At 43.9% G+C, this 23,337-nt stretch overlaps 2 protein-coding genes and 1 long non-coding RNA gene across 3 annotated transcripts in view; 2 read left to right on the forward strand and 1 right to left on the reverse strand.

The window, feature by feature from the left end:
* LOC139405561 (ras-associated and pleckstrin homology domains-containing protein 1-like) overlaps window positions 1-2,743 on the forward strand; it is a 52,797-nt gene extending 50,054 nt beyond the window's left edge. The window contains exon 10 of the mRNA XM_071147975.1: window positions 683-2,743. Coding sequence (XP_071004076.1) covers window positions 683-2,743 — 2,061 coding nt within the window. The remainder of the gene's footprint in view (window positions 1-682) is intronic.
* Window positions 1-23,337, reverse strand: part of LOC139403765 (nectin-3-like) — a 189,484-nt gene that overhangs the window by 54,349 nt on the left and 111,798 nt on the right. The window lies entirely within an intron of this gene.
* Window positions 11,453-12,885, forward strand: LOC139403795 (uncharacterized). The gene is made up of 2 exons (XR_011633762.1): window positions 11,453-12,122; window positions 12,581-12,885. It is a non-coding gene; the product is annotated as an uncharacterized lncRNA (long non-coding RNA).

The following is a 23,337-nucleotide window of genomic DNA, read 5'->3' on the forward strand; positions in this document are numbered from 1 at the left end:
TGGTCTGTTGAATGTACAGGTGGTCTGCTGAATGTACAGGTGGTCTGTTGAATGTACAGGTGGTCTGCTGAATGTACAGGTGGTCTGTTGAATGTACAGGTGGTCTGTTGTGGTCTGCTGAATGTACAGGTGGTCTGTTGAATGTACAGGTGGTCTGTTGTGGTCTGCTGAATGTACAGGTGGTCTGTTGTGGTCTGCTGAATGTACAGGTGGTCTGTTGAATGTTATGCATCAATGCAGTGCTACCAAAATAGGACACTAATGTCTTCCAGTGTTTTACCCAGTCTGGCAGTTTAAAATAACAATGTTTGCTTTCTACCATCTTAATAGTAGTAATGTAACCACTTCTATATCATAATCTAACTCAGATTTCTCTCTCTCGTTCTCTTGTTTTCTCTCGCTCCCTCTCTCCTTCTCTCAATCTTCCTCTCGTTCTCTCTCATGTTTTCCCTCTCTCGTTATCTCTCTTACCCTCCCTCCCTCCCTCTCTCGTTCTCTCTCCCTCTCTCTTGTTCTCTCTCCCTCTCTCTTGTTCTCTCTCCCTCTCTCTTGTTCTCTCTCCCTCTCTCTTGTTCTCTCTCCCTCTCTCTTGTTCTCTCTCCCTCTCTCTTGTTCTCTCGCCCTCTCTCTCGTTCTCTCTCTCTCTCTCGTTCTGGCTCTCTCTTGTCCTCTCTCTTTCTAGTTGAGGATGGAGTCAGTGAGCAGACCCTACCCTCTGACGCTGCCCCCCATGCACCAGTCAGCCCCCCCATCCCGAACTAGCTACACCAGTGTCTCCCCTGAATCCTCGCCCTCTCCCCCCGACCCTCCCCCTCCTCCTCCACCTCCCCCTCTCCCCAACCCCCCTCACCAGGCTGCCCCCACCCTGTTCGTTAAGTACAGCACCATTGCCCGCCTGCAGGGTGGCTCCAACCAGACTGCCAATCATTACAATGTCCAGCCAATGGGGCAGCAGCAAGGCCCTCCAGCCCCTCCCCTCCAGTCTGTCAAACCCAACTACAACACCATGCCATTGGCTCCCACTCTCCACAACCCTCCCCCTCCTCCTCCCCCCTGCTCCATGCCTTCTCCAGGCTCTGCCATGGCCTCTCTGAGGCTTGGCCCCCCCAGCCCTGTTCCTCAGTTCATCCCCCCTCCTCCCCCCCAGGCCCAAACCCTGCCCCCCCCTCCTCCCCCAGAAGAGGACCACCAGTGCCCCCCTCTCAGTAACACCGGGCTGCAGCAGTTCCTGGCCCAAAAGTTCCCCAATATGAACTACGACTTCTCCGACCTGGATGGCCAACCTGTGTCCCCTCCTCCTCCTGCCCTCTCCCCCCCCATGTCACCCCCTGCACCTCCCAGAACCTTCACTGGTGTTTTCCCACCCCAGACCGCTCCTAAGACCTTTGGTCCAGGGATCCCCTTGTCCCCAGTCTCACCCTCCCCTCCTTCTGGTCCAATGAAAAAGCAGCAGAGCTTCTCGACAGGCCATTCACCCAATCAGCCGCCTCCCACCATGCCCAAACAGCACAGCTTCTCCTCTAAGACCCTCCCCCTGTCCGCCCCAATCTCCCCGACCCCCTCCCTGGTCAAACAGATAGTCAACCAGTTCCCCGGAGCCCCCCTGCCACCCCAGTCCCCCCCGGCCGTCAAGACCAAACCAAGATGGCAGCCAGGGGGTCAGATCCCCCCCCAGTCCCCAGAGTTCCCCCCTCCTCCCCCTGAGGACAGCCTGGACTTCCCCCCTCCTCCCCACTCCATCCCCACCCCCGCTCCTCCCCCTCTCTCCCCTGCCAAGATGGGCTCTCCTATTAAGAAGTCTCCCTCCTCCACCTCAACCGGCTCCTTCGGGAAGAGGGGGCCTCCTCCCACCCCCCAGCGCGCCTCCTCCATCAAGTCTAACTCCTCAGGGGAGTACCAGGAAGAGGCCCAGGTCCAGAGGCAGCCTAAGAAGGTGGAGTCTCTGGTCAGTAAGTTCGCCCAGCCTGCCCTCGGCTCCTGCAACTCCTCTGCTGCCTCCTCTTCTGGATCTCCTGCTAAGGACTTGGGGCCTCCTGCTCCTCCTAAACCAGGCAAGCTGAACCTGTCAGCTCTCCCTCTAGCCCTCCAGGGTCTACAGACAGGGCAGCACTGCCAGCCCAGTGGAGACTTCCCCTCTCCTCCTTCAGAGCTCGATTACTTCCCCCCACCTCCTCCCGACTCTGAGCTGCTCCCACCGCCCCCCCTCCTCTCTGAGCTCCACCCGGGGGCCCCCAGGGTCGCAGTCGTCAACCCCCAACCGCAGGCCACGCCCATCTCCCACCCCGTCAGCCAATCATCATGGAAGACCCAGTCTCTGAAGAAGACTCCGCCTCCGACACTGCACAGGCTGTCCCGGAGCAACACGGTCCAAGACCCCTTACCCCTGTCCCCCCCACCCTTTGCCTGTCCCCTGCCCCCCACCTCCCCCGGGGTACCTAAGGGGGGCGGTACCCTCTCCTCGGTCCAACCCAACTTCCTGGAGGACCTGAACCGGACCTTGAAGAGGAAGTCCATCACGCGTCACGGCTCCCTCACGCGGCACGGCTCCTCCCGGCTGGAGCCCGTCTCCATGGACGACATGGCCCTCCCCCCTCCTCCCCCAGAGCTGCTGCTGGACCAGCAGAGGGGTGGACAGGTCGGGGGCCACGGGTACATGTCCTCAGGCTATGCAACGTTACGGCGGGGGCCGCGCCCTGCCCCGCCCAAACGGGACCAAAGCACCAAACTGACAGGAGAGTGGTAGCTAGGAGGTAGCAGGGGAAAGATGAGGACTAGGGCTGAGCTACCCAGGCTATAGACCCATCAAGGCTACAGACTATAGACCCAATCAGGCTACAGACTGACTACAGGCTATAGACCCATCAAGGCTACAGACTGACTACAGGCTATAGACCCTATCAGGCTACAGACTACAGACTGACTACAGGCTATAGACCCAATCAGGCTACAGGCTATAAACCCAATCAGGCTACAGACTGACTACAGCCTATAGACCCAATCAGGCTACAGACTGACTACAGCCTATAGACCCAATCAGGCTACAGACTGACTACAGCCTATAGACCCAATTAGGCTACAGACTGACTACAGGCTATAGACCCAATCAGGCTACAGACTGACTACAGCCTAAAGACCCAATCAGGCTACAGACTGACTACAGCCTAAAGACCCAATCAGGCTACAGACTAACTACAGCTTATAGACCCAATCAGGCTACAGACTGACTACAGCTTATAGGCCCAATCAGGCTACAGCCTGACTACAGCTTATAGACCCAATCAGGCTACAGACTGACTACAGCCTATAGGCCCAATCAGACTATAGACTGACTACAGCCTAAAGACCCATCAAGGCCACAGGCTACAGACTGAATACAGCCTAAAGACCCAATCAGGCTACAGGCTATATGGAGCCCACAGGCCGCTCTCCCCCAGGCCGCTCTCCCCCAGGCCACGGTCGTATTCACTAGACACCAAACGGAAGAAAAAGGACCGAAACTGGGACTGAGGGACTACCTGAACTTGTCCAATAAGAAACTCTTTTTTTGTTGCAAAAACGTTTAATTACGGTGAACACTAATGAATTCGACCCTGAACTCAGCCCGTCTCCTCTTCACTCCTCTCCTCTCATGCCACACAGACAGGACTGAGCCAGAAGAAGAATCTTGTTCCTTGTAATCCCAGATTGTTATTCCTTTACTCTGTCTACGTTATAATAACTCTATGAAAAGAGAGCGAGCCAAACCACCTATCAAGCTTTTCCATGTGTTTGTGCCGCTTTGCATTGAATTATAACACAATATAAACAGGTACCGTTTGGGGTTTGGGAGGGATGTCATGTGGGGGGGGGGGTACATTTTGTGTTTTTATATCAGATTATTTAATACCTGAAAGATATTATTATTTTAAAGTTACGTTTTTAAAGCGTAGTGAGTGAATATGAACTGGGAGTAGTAGAGACCAGGGTTGATGTGGAGATGGCTCTGGTCCAGGGTGTTACGTGTGGCAGGTTCAGCTTCAGCAAGCCACACGTAACACCCTGGACCAGAGCTAGTGTAGAGACAGACATGTGTGTGTGTGTGTGTGTGTGTATAGGAGCAGTATACAGGGAGGATCCCTGGTGTAGTTGGATATGGGACAGACACTAGTGTAGTTGGATTTGGGACAGACAGACACTAGTGTAGTTGGATTGGGGACAGACAGACAGACCCTACTGTAGTTGGATATGGGACATACAGACACTAGTGTAGTTGGATTGGGGACATACAGACACTAGTGTAGTTGGATTTGGGACAGACAGACAGACACTGGTGTAGTTGGATATGGGACAGACAGACAGACAGACACTGGTGTAGTTGGATGTGGGACAGACAGACCAGGCTAACACCCCCCATTTGGTTGTGTTTGAAATGGCCGCCTATTCCCTACGTAGTGCAGAGGGCCCATAGGGCTCTGGTCTAAAGTAGTGCACTATATAGGGAATAGGGCTCTGGTCTATAGTAGTGCACTATATATTATATCTTGGCCAGGTCGCAATTGTAAATGAGAACTTGTTCTCAACTTGCCTACCTGGTTAAATAAAGGTGAAATAAAATAAAAAAATAAATATAGGGAATAGGGCCCTGGTCTAATGTAGTGCACTATATAGGGAATAGGGCTCTGGTCTAAAGTAGTGCACTATATAGGGAATAGGGCTCTGGTCTAAAGTAGTGCACTATCTACAGGGAATAGGGCTCTGGTCTATAGTAGTGCACTATATAGGGAATAGGGCTCTGGTCTAAAGTAGTGCACTATATAGGGAATAGGGCTCTGGTCTAAAGTAGTGCACTATATAGGGAATAGGGCTCTGGTCTAAAGTAGTGCACTATATAGGGAATAGGGCTCTGGTCTATAGTAGTGCACTATATAGGGAATAGGGCCCTGGTCTATAGTAGTGTACTATATAGGGAATAGGGCTCTGGTCTAAAGTAGTGCACTATATAGGGAATAGGGCTCTGGTCTATAGTAGTGCACTATATAGGGAATAGGGCTCTGGTCTATAGTAGTGCACTATATAGGGAATAGGGCTCTGGTCTAAAGTAGTGCACTATATAGGGAATAGGGCTCTGGTCTAAAGTAGTGCACTATATAGGGAATAGGGCTCTGGTCTAAAGTAGTGCACTATATAGGGAATAGGGCTCTGGTCTATAGTAGTGCACTATATAGGGAATAGGGCTCTGGTCTAAAGTAGTGCACTATATAGGGAATAGGGCTCTGGTCTAAAGTAGTGCACTATATAGGGAATAGGGCTCTGGTCTAAAGTAGTGCACTATATACAGGGAATAGGGCTCTGGTCTATAGTAGTGCACTATATAGGGAATAGGGCTCTGGTCTAAAGTAGTGCACTATATAGGGAATAGGGCTCTGGTCTAAAGTAGTGCACTATATAGGGAATAGGGCTCTGGTCTAAAGTAGTGCACTATATAGGGAATAGGGCTCTGGTCTATAGTAGTGCACTATATAGGGAATAGGGCTCTGGTCTAAAGTAGTGCACTATATAGGGAATAGGGCTCTGGTCTAAAGTAGTGCACTATATAGGGAATAGGGCTCTGGTCTAAAGTAGTGCACTATATAGGGAATAGGGCTCTGGTCTAAAGTAGTGCACTATATAGGGAATAGGGCTCTGGTCTAAAGTAGTGCACTATATAGGGAATAGGGCCCTGGTTTAAAGTAGTGCACTATATAGGGAATAGGGCTCTGGTCTAATGTAGTGCACTATATAGGGAATAGGGCTCTGGTCTAAAGTAGTGCACTATATAGGGAATAGGGCTCTGGTCTAAAGTAGTGCACTATATAGGGAATAGGGCTCTGGTCTAAAGTAGTGCACTATATAGGGAATAGGGCCCTGGTCTAAAGTAGTGCACTATATAGGGAATAGGGCTCTGGTCTATAGTAGTGCACTATATAGGGAATAGGGCTCTGGTCTATAGTAGTGCACTATATAGGGAATAGCTTGCTGTTTCAGACACAGCCTGTTTCTGTCCATCCATCTGTCTGTAGTGTTCACAGATACATTGTGTTAATTCTATTCAAGATGTTTTGCAAAATGGTTAAAAGGCAGATGATTGGCTTATGTTTTAATGATCCTCTCAGATGGTCATGGCTTTGATTGGACAAAACGGTGCACAATGAAGGTCAAGCTGTACGATTGTCTGTTATGTTGATGGTGACGGGTCTAACCTGTTCTGTCTCTTTAGGTCACATTAGCTGTCCGTCTGTCTGTGTATACAGCTGCAGCTCCTGTCTCCAAGGGCCTCCTTTGGCCCTGCAGACAGACAGACAGACAGGAAGTACACTAAACTACAGGAAGTGCTAGGACAGCCAGGTCACGTAACAGAAAATATTCTAGAATTAAGTGAATGTTCTAGAAGCATCTCTAGACCAGACCAGATAGCCATGTAGCTCCTGACTGAGGGTGGACGTACGGAACGCCGTTTGGGTCAAAAAAGATACACTTTTAACTTGACACGTTAAATGACACAATTATATTATAGAATGTTGTGTGCTCTGAATTTACATGCGCAAGACAAGCTCACTTACTCTTGACGTTTTTCTTGCGCTGTACCCAATGATTGATGAAACCTTTGCTCGGTCGGTCGATGTCCTCATTGTGGTTTAACTTCTTGATTCTACTTGAGACGCATATGTCTCAAGTAGGCACCTGGAAATGCAAATGCGCTACGCTAAATGCTAAATGTACTCGTTAAAACTCAAACCTTGATCAAAATTCACAAGCAGGGTATTGAATTAAAGCTACACTCGTTGTGAACCTAGCCAACAAGTCAGATTTTTAAAATGCTTTTCGGCGAAAGCATGAGAAGCTATTATCTGATAGCATGCAACACCTCAAAATGCCTGAATGCGACGTAAACAAAGACTCTGCTTATCCGACGCAGCACAAAACGCAGAAATAAAATATAAAACATTCATTACCTTTGACGAGCTTCTTTCTTGGCACTCCTATATGCCCCATAAACACCACTATTGGGTATTTTTTTCGTTTAAATCGGTCCATATATACCCAAAATAGCTTTCTATGGAAGCTGTGTCATTCAGAAAAAAACATCGTTTTTAAACGCTGCGTCATTTTTTAAAATTAAAAAAGTCGACGATAAACTTTCACAAAACACTTCGAAATCCTTTTGTAATCCAACTTTAGGTATTAGTAAACGTTTATAATCTATCAAAATGATTACAGGGCGATGTATATTCAATAGCTCCTCGTCTGCAAATCAATGGCTGCCAATGTCCACATTCACAGCATCCTGGTGGAGACTGGAAGAAACGGAATCCAGATAGTTGGATTTTCCAACAAAAAATTCAATTGAAAATGACGACAATGGCGACATCGTGTGGAATTTGTATGAATTGCATGCAGGTCGATATTAAATTTTGTCCCCTTTTAACAACCCATGGAAGTGACTTATGGAAATTATTTTTAGCTTTCAGAGAGCAGTTTTTCTTGCGTTTTTCAATGAAACACATGATCTGTTATAGTCACAGCCGTGATTTAACCAGTTTTAGAAACTTCAGAGTGTTTTCTATCCACACATACTAATCATATGCATATACTATATTCCTGGCATGAGTAGCAGGACGCTGAAAAGTTGCGCGATTTTTAACAGAATGTTCGAAAAACAGACGTGTTTGATACGTATAAGGTACACACTTTATTCAAATATTTATGAAAAGCATATTGTTATATTTGGTAGCACTTATTTGTTTTCCCCTCGACTTCAATCCCATTCGATGGAACGGATGTGGGCGGAGCTAGGTCTACATAACGGTGCTAATTTTTTTTTAAAACTCACAAAAGCTCAGACGAAAGCCGATACGTAAAGCTCATTAAAGAGCAGTAATACTATCAAGAGCAGTGTGCAGGTTTCTTCTTTTTTCTTTAAAACACAGCATTGGTAATAAGCCATTATTTGTTTGACCAAATGGGAAAACATCTGCATGAGCATTTGAATTAAGATCGGGATCAAACATGTTAGCTATGTAGTACAATATTCTCCCATGTAACCATTCCATAGGCAAGGGAGAAATGGTGGTGATGCTGCCGCCAGCCAGCTAGCCAGCCATATCCCAAGCAGTTATACCTGATTCATCCTAGCTAGTCAAAATACTGAATAATCAAGCGTTTTGTCAACATTGATGACAGTTTGGGATTTTTGGAGCTTCAGTTGATAAAAATAACTAGTTCGCTAGCAGGATAACAAACTTAAAAGCTAGCCAGCTAGTACCTAGCCCACAAGCTAGCCAGCTAGTACCTAGCCCACACGCTAGCCAGCTAGTACCTAGCCCACACGCGAGCCAGCTAGTACCTAGCTCACAAGCTAGTACCTAGCCCACAAACTAACGTTATAGTTAAGCAGCTAACTTCATCTGGCTAGTGTGGCTTGACCGGACCGGGGTCCGACCAAAATACGTCTTAGGGGTATTTTAGATGATAAGATAGTAAGTTAGCTGACCATAGCTACTGAAACAAGTGTTGTTTTGCTATGTTTTGGGGGGGACATCCATCCATCCATCAGCTAGCTTTATTTCTGACCTGTACTTTCCCAGAGCGAACTAACTAGGTATGCTTCACGTGGCAAGTGTGCGAGACAACACTTTACCAGCATCATGACATATGAATTGGTGAATATATCGCTGTGACATATATGCAATACGAGTAGTAGTGTAATTAACCTCTCCTGCACCAGTGGGACGGTAGCGTCCCACCTCGACAACAGCCAGTGAAATTGCAGGGCGCCAAATTCAAAACAACAGAAATCCCATAATTAAAATTCCTCAAACATACAAGTATTATCCACCGTTTTAAAGATAAACTTCTTGTAAATCCAACCACAGTGTCTGATCTCAAAAAGGCTTTACTGCGAAAGCACACCATGCGATTATGTTAGTTCAGCGCCTAGTCACAGGAAACTATACAGCCATTTTTCCAGCCAAAGAGAGGAGTCACAAAAAGCAGAAATAGAGATAAAATGAATCACTTACCTTTGATGATCTTCATCAGGTGGCACTCATAGGACTTCATGTTACACAATACATGTATGTTTTGTTCGATGAAGTTCATATTTATATCCAAAAATCTCAGTTTACATTGGCGCGTTCTGGTCAGAAATGCATCGTCTCAAACAAACATCCGGTGAAAGTCCAGACAGCCACATCAAATTACAGAAATACTCATCATAAACATTGGTAAACGATACAAGTGTTATTCATGGAAATATAGATAAACTTCTCCTTAATGCAACCGCTGTGTCAGATTTCAAAAGGCTTTACGGCGAAAGCACATCATGCGATTATGTTAGGTCAGCTCCAAGCCACAGAAACCCATACAGCCATTTTCCAGCCAAGGAGAGTGTCACAAAAGTCAGAAATAGCATTAAAATGAATCACTTACCTTTGATGATCTTCATCTGGTGGCACTCCCAGGTCTCCATGTTAGACAATAAATGTTTGTTTTGTTCGATAATGTCCCTCTTTATGACCAAAAACCTCAGTTTTGTCCAGTAATCCAGTAATAGAAGGCGTGTACACTCCAGACAAAAAGTTGTTTTTAAAGTACAATAAAAGTTAGTAGAAACATGCCAAACGATGTTTAAAATCAATCGTCCGGTTGTTTTTGTCATAAATAATATTTCAACCGGACAAAAGCTTCGTGAATAGGAAAGGAGAAACAAGAAAGGCGCGTTCCCGATCAGGCGCATGGCTGATAAATGGAGATTTCCACTGGCCACTGATTTGAAAGTGCTGTATCTCCCTCGTTTTTCAGAGTAAAGGCCTGAAACGATGCCTAAAGACTGGTCACATGTTGAGGAAGCCATAGAGCTTGTGAACTGGGTCCTAAGTCTTTGTATGGTGGATAGGCTTTCAATGGAAAAACAGCCTTTCAAAATAAGAGTACTTCCTGGTTGGATTTTCCTCTGGTTTTCGCCTGCCATATCAGTTCTGTTATACTCACAGACATTATTTTAACAGTTTTGGAAACTTTAGTGTTTTCTATCCAAATCTACTAATTATATGCATATCCTATCTTCTGGGCCTGAGTAGCAGGCAGTTTAATTTGGGCACTCTTTTCATCCAAAATTCCGAATGCTGCCCCCTACCCTAGTGAAGTAAATGTTTAGTAACTACTTTTTTTAAGTGATAAACGTTCAATTATTATGTGACTTGCAGTCATATTCAGGTCCTGATTGGTCAACAAGTTATTTGACTTCTTTTTTTTGACACGCAGTGACCCAAACGGCATTCCATTTGACACGCAGTGACCCAAACGGCATTCCATTTGACACGCAGTGACCCAAACGGCATTCCATTTGACACGCAGTGACCCAAACGGCATTCCATTTGACACGCAGTGACCCAAACGGCGTTCCATTTGACACGCAGTGACCCAAACGGCATTCCATTTGACACGCAGTGACCCAAACGGCATTCCATTTGACACGCAGTGACCCAAGCGGCATTCCATTTGACACGCAGTGACCCAAACGGCGTTCCATTTGACACGCAGTGACCCAAGCGGCATTCCATTTGACACGCAGTGACCCAAACGGCGTTCCATTTGACACGCAGTGACCCAAACGGCGTTCCATTTGACACGCAGTGGCCCAAACGGCGTTCCATTTGACACGCAGTGGCCCAAACGGCGTTCCATTTGACACGCAGTGACCCAAACGGCGTTCCATTTGACACGCAGTGACCCAAACGGCGTTCCATTTGACACGCAGTGACCCAAACGGCGTTCCATTTGACACGCAGTGACCCAAACGGCATTCCATTTGACACGCAGTGACCCAAACGGCATTCCATTTGACACATTGTTGTTTCACACTAATGCCTTCTCTTTTAATGTCATTAGGTCCCAAATTGCACCCTATTCCATATGCCGGCCCATATGCCCTGTGAGCGTCCTGTTCCAGGGGGTTGTTATTGTACATCAAGCTGCCTCGATACAGAAACAGGAGATTGGCTCCTATGGTCCTTTCTGGCTCTGACCAGGGTTGCTTTATTAAGTAAGGGAAAGGAATATTGTGGCCAGTGTTTCATTTATAGATCGGGAGGTGGGTGACCTGGAGTGACCTGGGGAGTTCTGAGGTACCGAGAACAAAAAGTGATTAACAAAAAGCATTGCATGCCGATCACATTTGTGGCATAGAGCAGTAGAGGAACTTACAGGAGTTGCACACATGGAAAAACATTTTTAGTAGCCTTGGGTGCAGGAACTGCCTCTTATAAACGCACTTCATGCCATTCCTGACATTTTACCAGACTGGAGACTTTGGCATAATTTGTTTTTGATGCTGCTTTCAAAAGAACTGAGAACTTGGAGCTGGCAAATCTCCGACTTCCAACTTCAGCAAAACAACTGGGGGAGAAAATGAGTTGAACGGTCATCCAACTCTGGCCTCTTTCTAGAGCTCTGACTTTCCGACCTGAAAATGACTGACGTCATGATTCAATCCTAGTTTTTTCCCCCCAGAGTTCCCAGTTGTTCTGAAACCACAGTGTTGTCTTGAATCCATCAATAGCCCGGCCTAGGTGTGTGGAGACACAGTGTAGGCTACAATATGAGGAAGAAAGTATAGTCCTAAAAATGCTTTCCAATTTTACTGACTCACCCCCCATGATGCACAGCTCACTCACTGCTGATGGCTTATGGGCTCGTGCCAAAAGCCTCTATCTCTCGTTTTAAAACAATATTTGGAAGTTGATCTAATATGTTGGTTGATTAAAGCAGACAGAGTATAGTCTTCTCTTTTCAGCAGGAGCCATTTTCTTTCCAACCAGTGTTTTTCCGTAGTTGTGGTTGGGAACGGACTAGTTTTTACATTCTTAGTAGTAAGAAGAGGCTGTAGCATGAACTAAGACCACATCTGGCTGTGGTGATCTGTCTGTCTGTCTGTGTGTTGTTTGGTTAAAACCAGGCATGCCCATTGGTTCATCTAGTAAGTCAGTACCTAGAAATCTACAATCCACATTGAGGTCATTAGAGATCAGCCAAACTGAAATGATGTGTAGACTGGAAGGTGAATGTGTGTACTACATCATACACAACGTTGTGTAGAGTGGAAGGTAAACATGTGTACTACATCATACACAACGTTGTGTAGAGTGGAAGGTAAACATGTGTACTACATCATACACAACGTTGTGTAGAGTGGAAGGTAAACATGTGTACTACATCATACACAACGTTGTGTAGTGTGGAAGGTAAACGTGTACTACATCATACACAACGTTGTGTAGAGTGGAAGGTAAACATGTGTACTACATCATACACAACGTTGTGTAGAGTGGAAGGTAAACATGTGTACTACATCATACACAACGTTGTGTAGAGTGGAAGGTGAACATGTGTACTACATCATACACAACGTTGTGTAGAGTGGAAGGTAAACATGTGTACTACATCATACACAACGTTGTGTAGAGTGGAAGGTAAACGTGTGTACTACATCATACACAACGTTGTGTAGAGTGGAAGGTAAACATGTGTACTACATCATACACAACGTTGTGTAGAGTGGAAGGTAAACATGTGTACTACATCATACACAACGTTGTGTAGAGTGGAAGGTAAACATGTGTACTACATAATCATACCGCTGCCTTTTACGTCTGTCAACAGGAAGTGACATCAGCAGCATTTAAACAGTTCTGTCCTTAAATTTCAGGTCAAGAACAACAAGATAAATGGTGAAAAACAACCTAAACATTATTAACTGAAGGTCAAAGGAGCTCTATAAAGTCAACAATATTCTTAGATACATTGCTGTAACGGGGGAAAATAAAAACCTAAAATGCATTTAAACTGAATAAAAATGTGCAAATCATACCTCTGCATATCTCAGTGCATTTTTGTGTCTGACCGAGTGTTTCTGTTTATTTGTTTATATGTAGTCACAGTTTAAACTTGCATTGCTATGATGGGGAGAGCTGTGTGTATTGTGAAGTGTGTGTGTAGATCACTTAGTGGGAGTCAGGGTGACCTACACTACATTCCACTGTGCTGACAGAGGGTCCGGCTCCCCATCTGACATTGGCTCCTGTGTGTCACCTGACCCCTTATTGGAGTTGTGATTGGCTCCTCACTGAGCCTGGATTTACAGTTCGTTCGGAAAGTATTCAGACCCCTGGACTTTTTCCAAATGTTAAGTTACAGCCTTATTCTAAATGGATAAAAAAAAAAAACATCTCAATCTACACACAATACCCTGTATAAATATATATTTTGTTTGTTTTAATGTAGCCTTTATATAACTAGGCAAGTCTGTAATGACGAAGCAATAACAGGTTTTTAGAAATGTTTGCAAAAAAAACATACCTTATTTACATAAGTATTCAGACCCTTTACTACGAGACTCTAAATTGATCTCAGGTGCATCCTGTTTCCATTGATCATCCTTGAGATGTTTCTACAACTTGATTGGAGTCCACCTTATATAGACATACACCTGTCTATATAAGGTCCCACAGTTGACAGTGCATGTCAGAGCAAAAACCAAGCCATGAGGTTGAAGGAATTGTCCGTAGAGCTCCGAGACAGGATTGTGTCGAGGCTCAGACCTGGGGAAGGGTACCAAAACATTTCTGCAGCATTGAAGGTCCCCAACAACATCATTCTTAAATGTAAGAAGTTTGGAACCACGTCTTCCCAGAGCTGACAGAAACATAAACCTTTTACCTCATAAGTAGACATTTGTGCAAATGATTAACAAAGTCCTTCCACCAGGTGGCTGATGAGATGTGTTGGCACGACTGCCATGTTGCATCTCCATCCCAAAGCCCTTGCATGGAAATGTACCTCGCCAGACTGCCAAGAACCTTGCCCTCACCCAGGCCAAGGTGACGAGACACGGTAGTGATGACAACATAGGCCTTGTTCATCTCTGCACCAGACAGGATGCTCTGGCCAGCATACTTGGGGTCCAACATGTACGCTGTGACGTGTATGGGCTTCAGGCAGAAGTCTTCACGCTTTTTGATGCATTTCAGAACAGCAGTTTCCTCTGCTTGGAGCAACAGTGAAGTGGGCAGGGCAGTACGGATTTCTTCTCTTACATCTGCAAGCAGAGTCTGAACATCAGACAGGATGGCATTGTCTCCCTCAATCCGAGCAATGTCTACTGCTATAGGTTTCAGGAGTTTCAGGCTGCTTACCACTCTCTCCCAAAATACATCATCCAGGAGGATCCTCTTGATGGGGCTGTCCATATCGGCAGACTGTGATATGGCCATTTCTTGGAGAGACTCCTTCCCCTCCAGGAGACCGTCAAACATGATGACAACACCACCCCAACAGGTGTTGATGGGCAGCTTCAATGTGGTGCTCTTATTCTTCTCACTTTGCTTGGTGAGATAGATTGCTGCTATAACTTGATGACCCTTCACCTCCCTAACCAGCTCCTTGGCTCTCTTGTAGAGTGCATCCATTGTTTTCAGTGTCATGATGTCCTTGAGGAGCAGATTCAATGCATGAGCAGCACAGCCAAAGGTTGTGATGTGAGGGTAGGACTCCTCCACTTTAAACCAAGCAGCCTTCATGTTCACAGCATTGTCTGTCACAAGTGCAAATACCTTCTGTGGTCCAAGGTCATTGATGACTGCCTTCAGCTCATCTGCAATGTAGAGGCCGGTGTGTCTGTTGTCCCTGGGGTCTGTGTTCTTGTAGAATACTGGTTGAGAGGTGGAGATGATGTAGTTAATTATTCCTTGCAATACAATCTGCTTTCTCTATGATTTGCTTGACCTTCACTTGAACTCTGTTGAACTCTGTATCCAGCAAATGAGTAGATAAAGCATGTCTGGTTGAAGGGGTGTATGCTGGTTGAAGAACATTCAGTAATCTCTTCCAATGCACATTGCCTGTGAGCATCAGAGGTGAACCAGTTGTACACACAGCTCGAGCAAGACATTCATCAGCATTTTTCTGACTACATTCCTCCATGGAGTCAAAACAATGGATTCCAGGAGGACCATGAGCTGTTGCTATCGATAAGGTGTCTGATTCCAGGAGGACCATGAGCCGTTGCTATCGATAAGGTGTCTGATTCCAGGAGGACCATGAGCCGTTGCTATCGATAAGGTGTCTGATTCCAGGAGGACCATGAGCCGTTGCTATCGATAAGGTGTCTGATTCCAGGAGGACCATGAGCTGTTGCTATCGATAAGGTAGCTATTGTCAGAGTCATCATTTTCACCTTGAATATAAGTAGAGGGACTTTTGTCAGAGGTTGCTTGTTGTGAGCGCTGAGGGAACTTTATGCACAGCCAGATGACTCTGCATCTTTGTTGCATTCCTCACATGATTTGGAACAGTATTTTGCAAATGTACACAGATTTTCCTTCTACATTAGCTGCAGTGAAATGTTTCCACGGTATTTTCTTGTAAAGATTTTTAAAAAAGGAAAAAAAACAATTCTATGTACAGATAAATAGTTAAGCAGTTAGATTAAACAACTCCTTTGTAAGATAAATGTTTTTAAATGAAATGTATGGAAACAGGTGAATTAACACTCCTCAGTTAGCAGGCTCAAGCAAGCTAAAACCCACATGGTAGCAAAAACTAACTAGCAGAAATTGTTAACAAGTTAGAAATGATTTAAACACACTTTGCTGTAGGCTACTATTTACTAGTTAACAAAAAAATGCATGTATGTCATATAAACTATATTCACCCCGCCCAGTATTGTAATCAAAACTCACCAGAAAGCATGTAGTCCTTGGCTCAGACAGTGTAGTAGTGTGGGTTGAATAGCATCTCATTAGTGTGCAAGATCTTGAGAAATACATGTGATGGCAGAATGCACTGTGCATGCAGAGGGTTGCAATTCCATTGGATTGGGGATAGTTTAACCAGAATATGCCACAAGACCTAGAATTGCCTTGTGTGTATCCCACAAAAAGGTTCACTGTTATAAGCTAACCTTTTTTGATGAATTTCAGAATGTCCGGGCTTAACTTCCCATGGAAAATTCCCGTAAACTTTCCGACCCTTTGCAACCCTAGTTAGGATCGAGAGAAAGATGAACGGAGCAAAGTGCAGAGAGATCCTTGATGATAACCTGCTCCGGAGCGCTCAGGACCTCAGACTGTGGCGAAGGTTCACCTTCGAACAGGACATCAACCCTAAGCACACAGCCAAGACAACGCAGGAGTGGCTTCAGGACAAGTCTCTGAATGTCCTTGAGTGGTCCAGTCAGAGCCCGGACTTGAACTCGATCGAACATCTCTGGAGAGACCTGAAAATAGCTGTGTCGACGCTCCCCATCCAACCTGACAGAGCTTTAGAGGGTCTGCAGAGAAGAATGGGAGAAACTCCCCAAATACAGGTGTGCCAAGCTTGTAGCGTCATACCCAAGAAGACTCGAGGCTGTAATCGCTGCCAAAGGTGCTTCAACAAATTACTGAGTAAAGGGTCTGAATACTTATGTAAATGTGATATTTGTATTTTTTTATTATACATTTGCAAACATTTCTATGAACCTGATGTTGCTTTGCCATTGTGGGGTATTGTGATGTCATTGTGGGGTATTGTGATGTCATTGTGGGGTATTGTGATGTCATTATGGGGTATTGTGATGTCATTGTGGGGTATTGTGTGTAGATTGATGAAGGGGGAAAAAGCTATTTAATCCATTTTAGAATAAGGCTGTAACGTAACAAAATGTGGAAAAAGTGAAGGGGTCTGAACACTTTCCAAATGCGCTGTAAATAGAGATACAGGGCTCATCGGCATCCTGCAAAAGACACAGAGAGAAAGAGCCTTCATTGTTACTTTATTTGCTTTCAGATGGGAAGACAGGCAGACAGGAAGTGTTTAAAGCCTGAGTGTCCTCAACTCTCTGTGTACTTAATAATCGATAGGATAAGCTCTTTCTCCCTCCTCTCTCTCTTTCTCCATCCTCTCTCTCTTTCTCCCTCATCTCTCTCTCTCCATCTCTCTCTCTCCATCTCTCTCCCTCCTCTCTCCTTCTCCCTCCTCTCTCTTTCTCCCTCTCTCTTTCTCCCTCCTCTCTCTTTCTCCCTCCTCTCTCTTTCTCCCTCTTCTCTCCCTCTTTTCTCTCTTCTCATTCCTTTCTCATAATTCCTCCATCTTTTGTTGATCTGTGGAAGCAGAACATCTAGATCATCAGAACCTTTCACCACAAAATGACATGTCTTTTCACTCTGTGGGGTCTATGAATAAACTGAAAACATAGCTGTCTGCCAAGTGTACTGCATCATACTAGAGCTTGTTTTTAAAGTGTTGTCTGTTCTATTAGCAAACTATTTGATTAATTTAGGCCAATAATAAATAGTTTACAGATCAAATTCAATTTAGAAAAATAATGTTAGTGTGTAGTCTTTGTTGTGCAAAAACATGGCCTTTGGCAGGTACGTTCCATATGAAAGGTATTCCCACCCGAGTACGTTCCATATGAAAGGTATTCCCACCCGAGTACGTTCCATATGAAAGGTATTCCCACCCGAGAACGTTTGAAAGGTATTCCCAAGTAAATGGAATACAATTCCCTTTTTTATGCACTTTTCCCCCTACGCGTATTCTTACCTTGAACTTCAGCATAATATTTGCGCTATTTGTTTGGGGTGTAAATATATACAAATGAAGGTGTGTCTACTAGAAGTCGAACGATTATGATTTTTCAACGCCGATACCGATTATTGGAGGACCCAAATGCCGATACCGATTAATCGGCCGATTTAAAAAAAAAATAATAATAAAAATAAAAAAAAATGTAACACTTATTTTAACTTAATATAATACATCAATAAAATCTATTTAGCCTCAAATAAATAATTAAACATGTTCAATTTGGTTGAAATAATGCAAAAACAAAGTGTTGGAGAAGTAAAAGTGCAATATGTGCCATGTAAAAAAGCTAACGTTTGAGTTCCTTGCTCAGAACATGAGAACATATGAAAGTTGGTGGTTCCTTTTAACATGAGACTTCAATATCCCAAGGTAAGAGGTTTTAGGTAATATAGTATTTATAGGACTATTTCTCTCTATACCATTTGTATTTCATATACGTTTGACTATTGGAGGTTCTTATAGGCACTATAGTATTGCCAGTGTAACAGTATAGCTTCCCTCCCTACCTGGGCTCGAACCACAAACACATCGACAACAGCCACCCTCGAAGCAGCGTTACCCATCGCTCCTTGCAGAGCGAGGGGAATAACTACTCCAAGCCTCAGAGCGAGTGACGTTTGAAACACAATTAGCGCGCACCCGCTAACTAGCTAGCCATTTCACATCGGTTACACCAGCCATTAGGCTTGAACTCATAAACAGTGCTGTGCTTGCGAAGAGCTGCTGGCAAAACGCACGAAAGTGCTGTTTGAATGAATGCTTACAAGCCTGCTGCTGCCTACCATCGCTCAGTTAGACTGCTCTATCAAATCATAGACTTAGTTATAACATAATAACACACAGAAATACGAGCCTTAGGTCATTGATATGGTCTAATCCGGAAACGTTTATTTCAGTGAAATACGGAACCGTTTGGTATTTTATCTAACGGGTGGCATCCATAAGTCTAAATATTCCTGTTCCATTGCACAACCTTCAATGTTATGTCATAATTACTTAAAATTCTGGCAAATGAGTTCGCAATGAGCCAGGCCGCCCAACCTGTTGCATATACCCCGACTCTGAACGCAAGAGAAATGACACAATTTCGCCTGGTTAATATTGCCTGCTAAACTGGATTTCTTTTAGCTAAATATGCAGGTTTAAAAATATATATTTCTGTGTATTGATTTTAAGAAAGGCATTGGTGTTTATGGTTAGGTACAGTCGTCCAAAGATTGCTTTTTCCGCGAATGCGCTTTTGTTAAATCATCCCCCAGCGTTGCATCGATTATATGCAACGCAGGACACGCTAGATAAACTAGTAAAATCATCAACCATAACTAGTGATTATTATTGATTGATTGTTTTTTATAAGATACGTTTAATGCTAGTTAGCAACTTACCTTGGCTTACTGCATTCGCGTAACAGGCAGTCTCCTTGTGGAGTGCAACGAGAGAGAGGCAGGTCGTTATTGCGTTGGACTAGTTAACTGTAAGGTTGCAAGATTGGATCCCCTGAGCTGACAAGGTAAAAATCTGTCATTCTGCCCCTGAACAAGGTAGTTAACCCACCTTTCCTAGGCCGTCATTGAAAATAAGAATGTGTTCTTAACTGACTTGCCTAGTTAAATAAAGGGATAAAAAAATAAATATATATATATTTTTTTTTATCGGCGGCCAAAAATACCGATTGTTATAAAAACTTGAAATCGGCCCTAATTAATCGGCCATTCTGATTAATCGGTCGACCTCTAGTGTCTATAGATGCACCTTATTCTGACCTTGACTTAATTCCCCTCATAATTCCACCACCTTTGTGTGATGAAACGATGACTAAGGTCTAGCAACCTGTAAATTCCAAGTGCAAAAACATCTATTTTTTTTCTGATAGAAATAACACTATTTTCGAATCCACTGCTATTAATAAGATAAAGGTAAATGAGCGAGCTGTTAGGACCGGGGGATTGTAAACATATAAGACAATTGTTTCAGATCTATTTGACCTTATGATCGCTGGAGACAACTGTGTAACCAGTCATATGGCAGCAAACTGAAGCATATCGACATGGTACCTTTTCCACAGTGAGGTTTATGAAAACATGGCCGTATAAGTATTTTTAGTCAGATCCTAATTGTGATGTCAACTTTTATGTTCCTTTTGATGGTATAGAATGTCCTTCTTGCCTTGTCTCTCAGATCGTTCACAGCTTTGTGGAAGTTACCTGTGGCGCTGATGTTTAGGCCGAGGTAGGTGTAAATCTTTGTCTAGATATAATTTGTATTTGTTGTCCTGGCAACTGGACCTGTTTTGGAACACCATTATTTTTGAATTACTGAGATTCACTGTCAGGGCCCAGGTCTGACAGAATCTGTGCAGAAAGGAAAGGGGGATACCTAGTCAGTTGTACAAGATCTAGGTGCTGCTGTAGGCCCTCCTTCGTTGGGGACAGAAGCACCAGATCATCAGAAAACAGTTGACATTTGACTTCAGAGTAGGGTGAGGCCGGGTACTGCAGACAGTTCTAGTGTCTTCACCAATTCATTGATATATATATGTTGAAGAGGGTGGGTCTCAAGCTGCATCCCTATCTCACCCCACAGCTCTGTGGAAAGAAATATGTGTGTTTATTGCCAGTTCTGACCGCACACTTAGTGTTTGTGTTCATTGATTTTATAATATTGAATATTTATACAATTCTAGGTTCCCCCCCAACACCGCTTTCCATCAGTTTGTACACCTTTCTTGAAATCAACAAAACATGAGTAAACTTTTGTTTTGTTTGTTTGTCTATGAGGGTGTGCAGGTTGTATACGTGGTCTGTTGTGAGGTATTTTGGTAAGAAGCACATTTGAAATTTGCTCAGGACATTGTTTTCAACGTTGGAAATGTTGGAGTCTGCTGTTGATGATACTGCAAAGGATTTTCCAGAGGATACTGTTGACACAGAATCCGCAGTAATTATTGGGATCAAATTGATCTCCACTTTTGTGGATTGGGGTGATCAGACCCAAGCTATAGGCTTCTGTAGCCATGATAGCCAAACAAGTTGATTCATGATTTCTAGAATGTTTTAATTTATGCCCAGTCTTTTCACTGTATTTTTTAAAGTTTGTATCGTGTTAAATATTAGCCACTACCGGTAGCCACCATCAGTTATCACTTTAGTGTTAGTTTCCTTACATTATCATCATTCCATTATATTATTAGTTGACCTTTCTTTCTCCTGTCTAATCTGTGTAGTTGCATTAGTGGATCTTATTAGGCGTATTACACGTTGGCCAATCATTCGTAGCCTATTGGATTCATTATGGGAACTCTGACCCTACATAGCAGTTTAAACCTGGTCTAACAACAACTGGACCGTTGTCGTCACAGTCACATGAGGATTATTAGTGTTGATTTACAGGACTACTATTCCAACTACACACTTTCTCACCTTCCAATATTTAATGGATTGAACAATTTAATATGTCAGCTTTCAGGATGAATCGAACCACTATTTTTGATTCACCAATATATTTGGTGAATATATTAAATATGATATAATATTATATATTTAATATATATTAAAGGCTTTCCAATCCTGTCTTTTCATTATTCAGATTTCCTGAATAATATACAAGATCAGAGTATTTCAATTGGTGCTGAACAGGAGATGAATATGTGTGTATTTACATGACATATTAATACATTATTTACTTTCTGTTTTGATCTCTAATATTCTGAACACTTCTCTCCATATATTCTAGAGAAAATTATAAATTCAAGTTACACCCAATTTAAACGGGATTTAGCTTTAGATAAATGTACTCAAACCCCTATTGAATGAAAAGGATTTTGCCGGTGGCCAGCAAGTGGGAGGGTTTTCAGTAGTTGAATTATACTGAACAAACATCTAAATGCATACATACAACATTTTAAAATATGTTATTGTGGTACAGTTCATATAAAGACATTGTTAGGCCTTAATCTATGGATTTCACATGACTGGGCCACCCACTTGGCAGCCAGGCCCAGCCAGTCAGAATGAGTTTGACGTGGTTACATGTGGGCTTCGGTTGTGAGGCCGGTTAGACGTACTGCCAAATTCTCTTAAACAATGTTGGAGGCGGCTTATGGTAGAGAGATTAACATTCAATTCTCTGGCAACAGCTCTGGTGGACATTCCTGCAGTCAGCATGGCAATTGCACTCTCCCTCCACTTGAGACATCTGTGGCATTGTGTTGTGTGACAAAACTGCCTTTTATTGTCACCAGCACAAGGTGCACCTGTGTAATGACCATGTTGTTTAAATCAACTTTTTGATATACCACACTTGTCAGGTGGATGGATATATTTTATTTTCAGGGTTGGGTCAGCTTAATATTGCGGAAAGAATATTGGTTCCATCAATGTAATTGTCTGCATCATTTCCAATCCCCCATATATTTTTGGGGTAAATATATATATGTATCCATTTACATACACACATGCATATACATACGTACCCATATATACATACGTACCCATATATACATATACCCATATATACATACACACACCTATATACATACAGTGGGGCAAATACTTATTTTCCACCATATTTTGCAAATCAATTCATTAAAAATCCTACAAAGTGATTTTCTGGATTTTTTTTCTTCTCATTTTGTCTGTCATAGTTGAAGTGTACCTATGATGAAAATTACAGGCCTCTCATCTTTTAAAGTGGGAGAACTTGCACACTTGGTGGCTGACTAAATACTTTTTTGCCCCACTGTGTGTATTAACACCTGAGTCAATACTTTGTAGAAGCACCTTTGTCTTCGGTATGTCTGGATCAGCTTTGAGTCGTCTTCGGTATGTCTGGATCAGCTTTGAGTCGTCTTGGGTATGTCTGGATCAGCTTTGAGTCGTCTTGGGTATGTCTGGATCAGCTTTGAGTCGTCTTCGGTATGTCTGGATCAGCTTTGAGTCGTCTTCGGTATGTCTGGATCAGCTTTGAGTCGTCTTCGGTATGTCTGGATCAACTTTGAGTCGTCTTCGGTATGTCTGGATCAGCTTTGAGTCGTCTTGGGTATGTCTGGATCAGCTTTGAGTCGTCTTCGGTATGTCTGGATCAGCTTTGAGTCGTCTTCGGTATGTCTGGATCAGCTTTGAGTCGTCTTCGGTATGTCTGGATCAACTTTGAGTCGTCTTCGGTATGTCTGGATCAGCTTTGAGTCGTCTTCGGTATGTCTGGATCAGCTTTGAGTCGTCTTCGGTATGTCTGGATCAGCTTTGAGTCGTCTTCGGTATGTCTGGATCAGCTTTGAGTCGTCTTGGGTATGTCTGGATCAGCTTTGAGTCGTCTTCGGTATGTCTGGATCAGCTTTGAGTCGTCTTCGGTATGTCTGGATCAGCTTTGAGTCATCTTGGGTATGTCTGGATCAGCTTTGAGTCGTCTTCGGTATGTCTGGATCAGCTTTGAGTCGTCTTCGGTATGTCTGGATCAGCTTTGAGTCGTCTTCGGTATGTCTGGATCAGCTTTGAGTCGTCTTGGGTATGTCTGGATCAGCTTTGAGTCGTCTTCGGTATGTCTGGATCAGCTTTGAGTCGTCTTCGGTATGTCTGGATCAGCTTTGAGTCGTCTTCGGTATGTCTGGATCAGCTTTGAGTCGTCTTGGGTATGTCTGGATCAGCTTTGAGTCGTCTTCGGTATGTCTGGATCAGCTTTGAGTCGTCTTCGGTA

This window comes from Oncorhynchus clarkii, chromosome 3, assembly GCF_045791955.1.
Source record: "Oncorhynchus clarkii lewisi isolate Uvic-CL-2024 chromosome 3, UVic_Ocla_1.0, whole genome shotgun sequence".
Classification (NCBI taxonomy): Eukaryota; Metazoa; Chordata; class Actinopteri; order Salmoniformes; family Salmonidae; genus Oncorhynchus; species Oncorhynchus clarkii.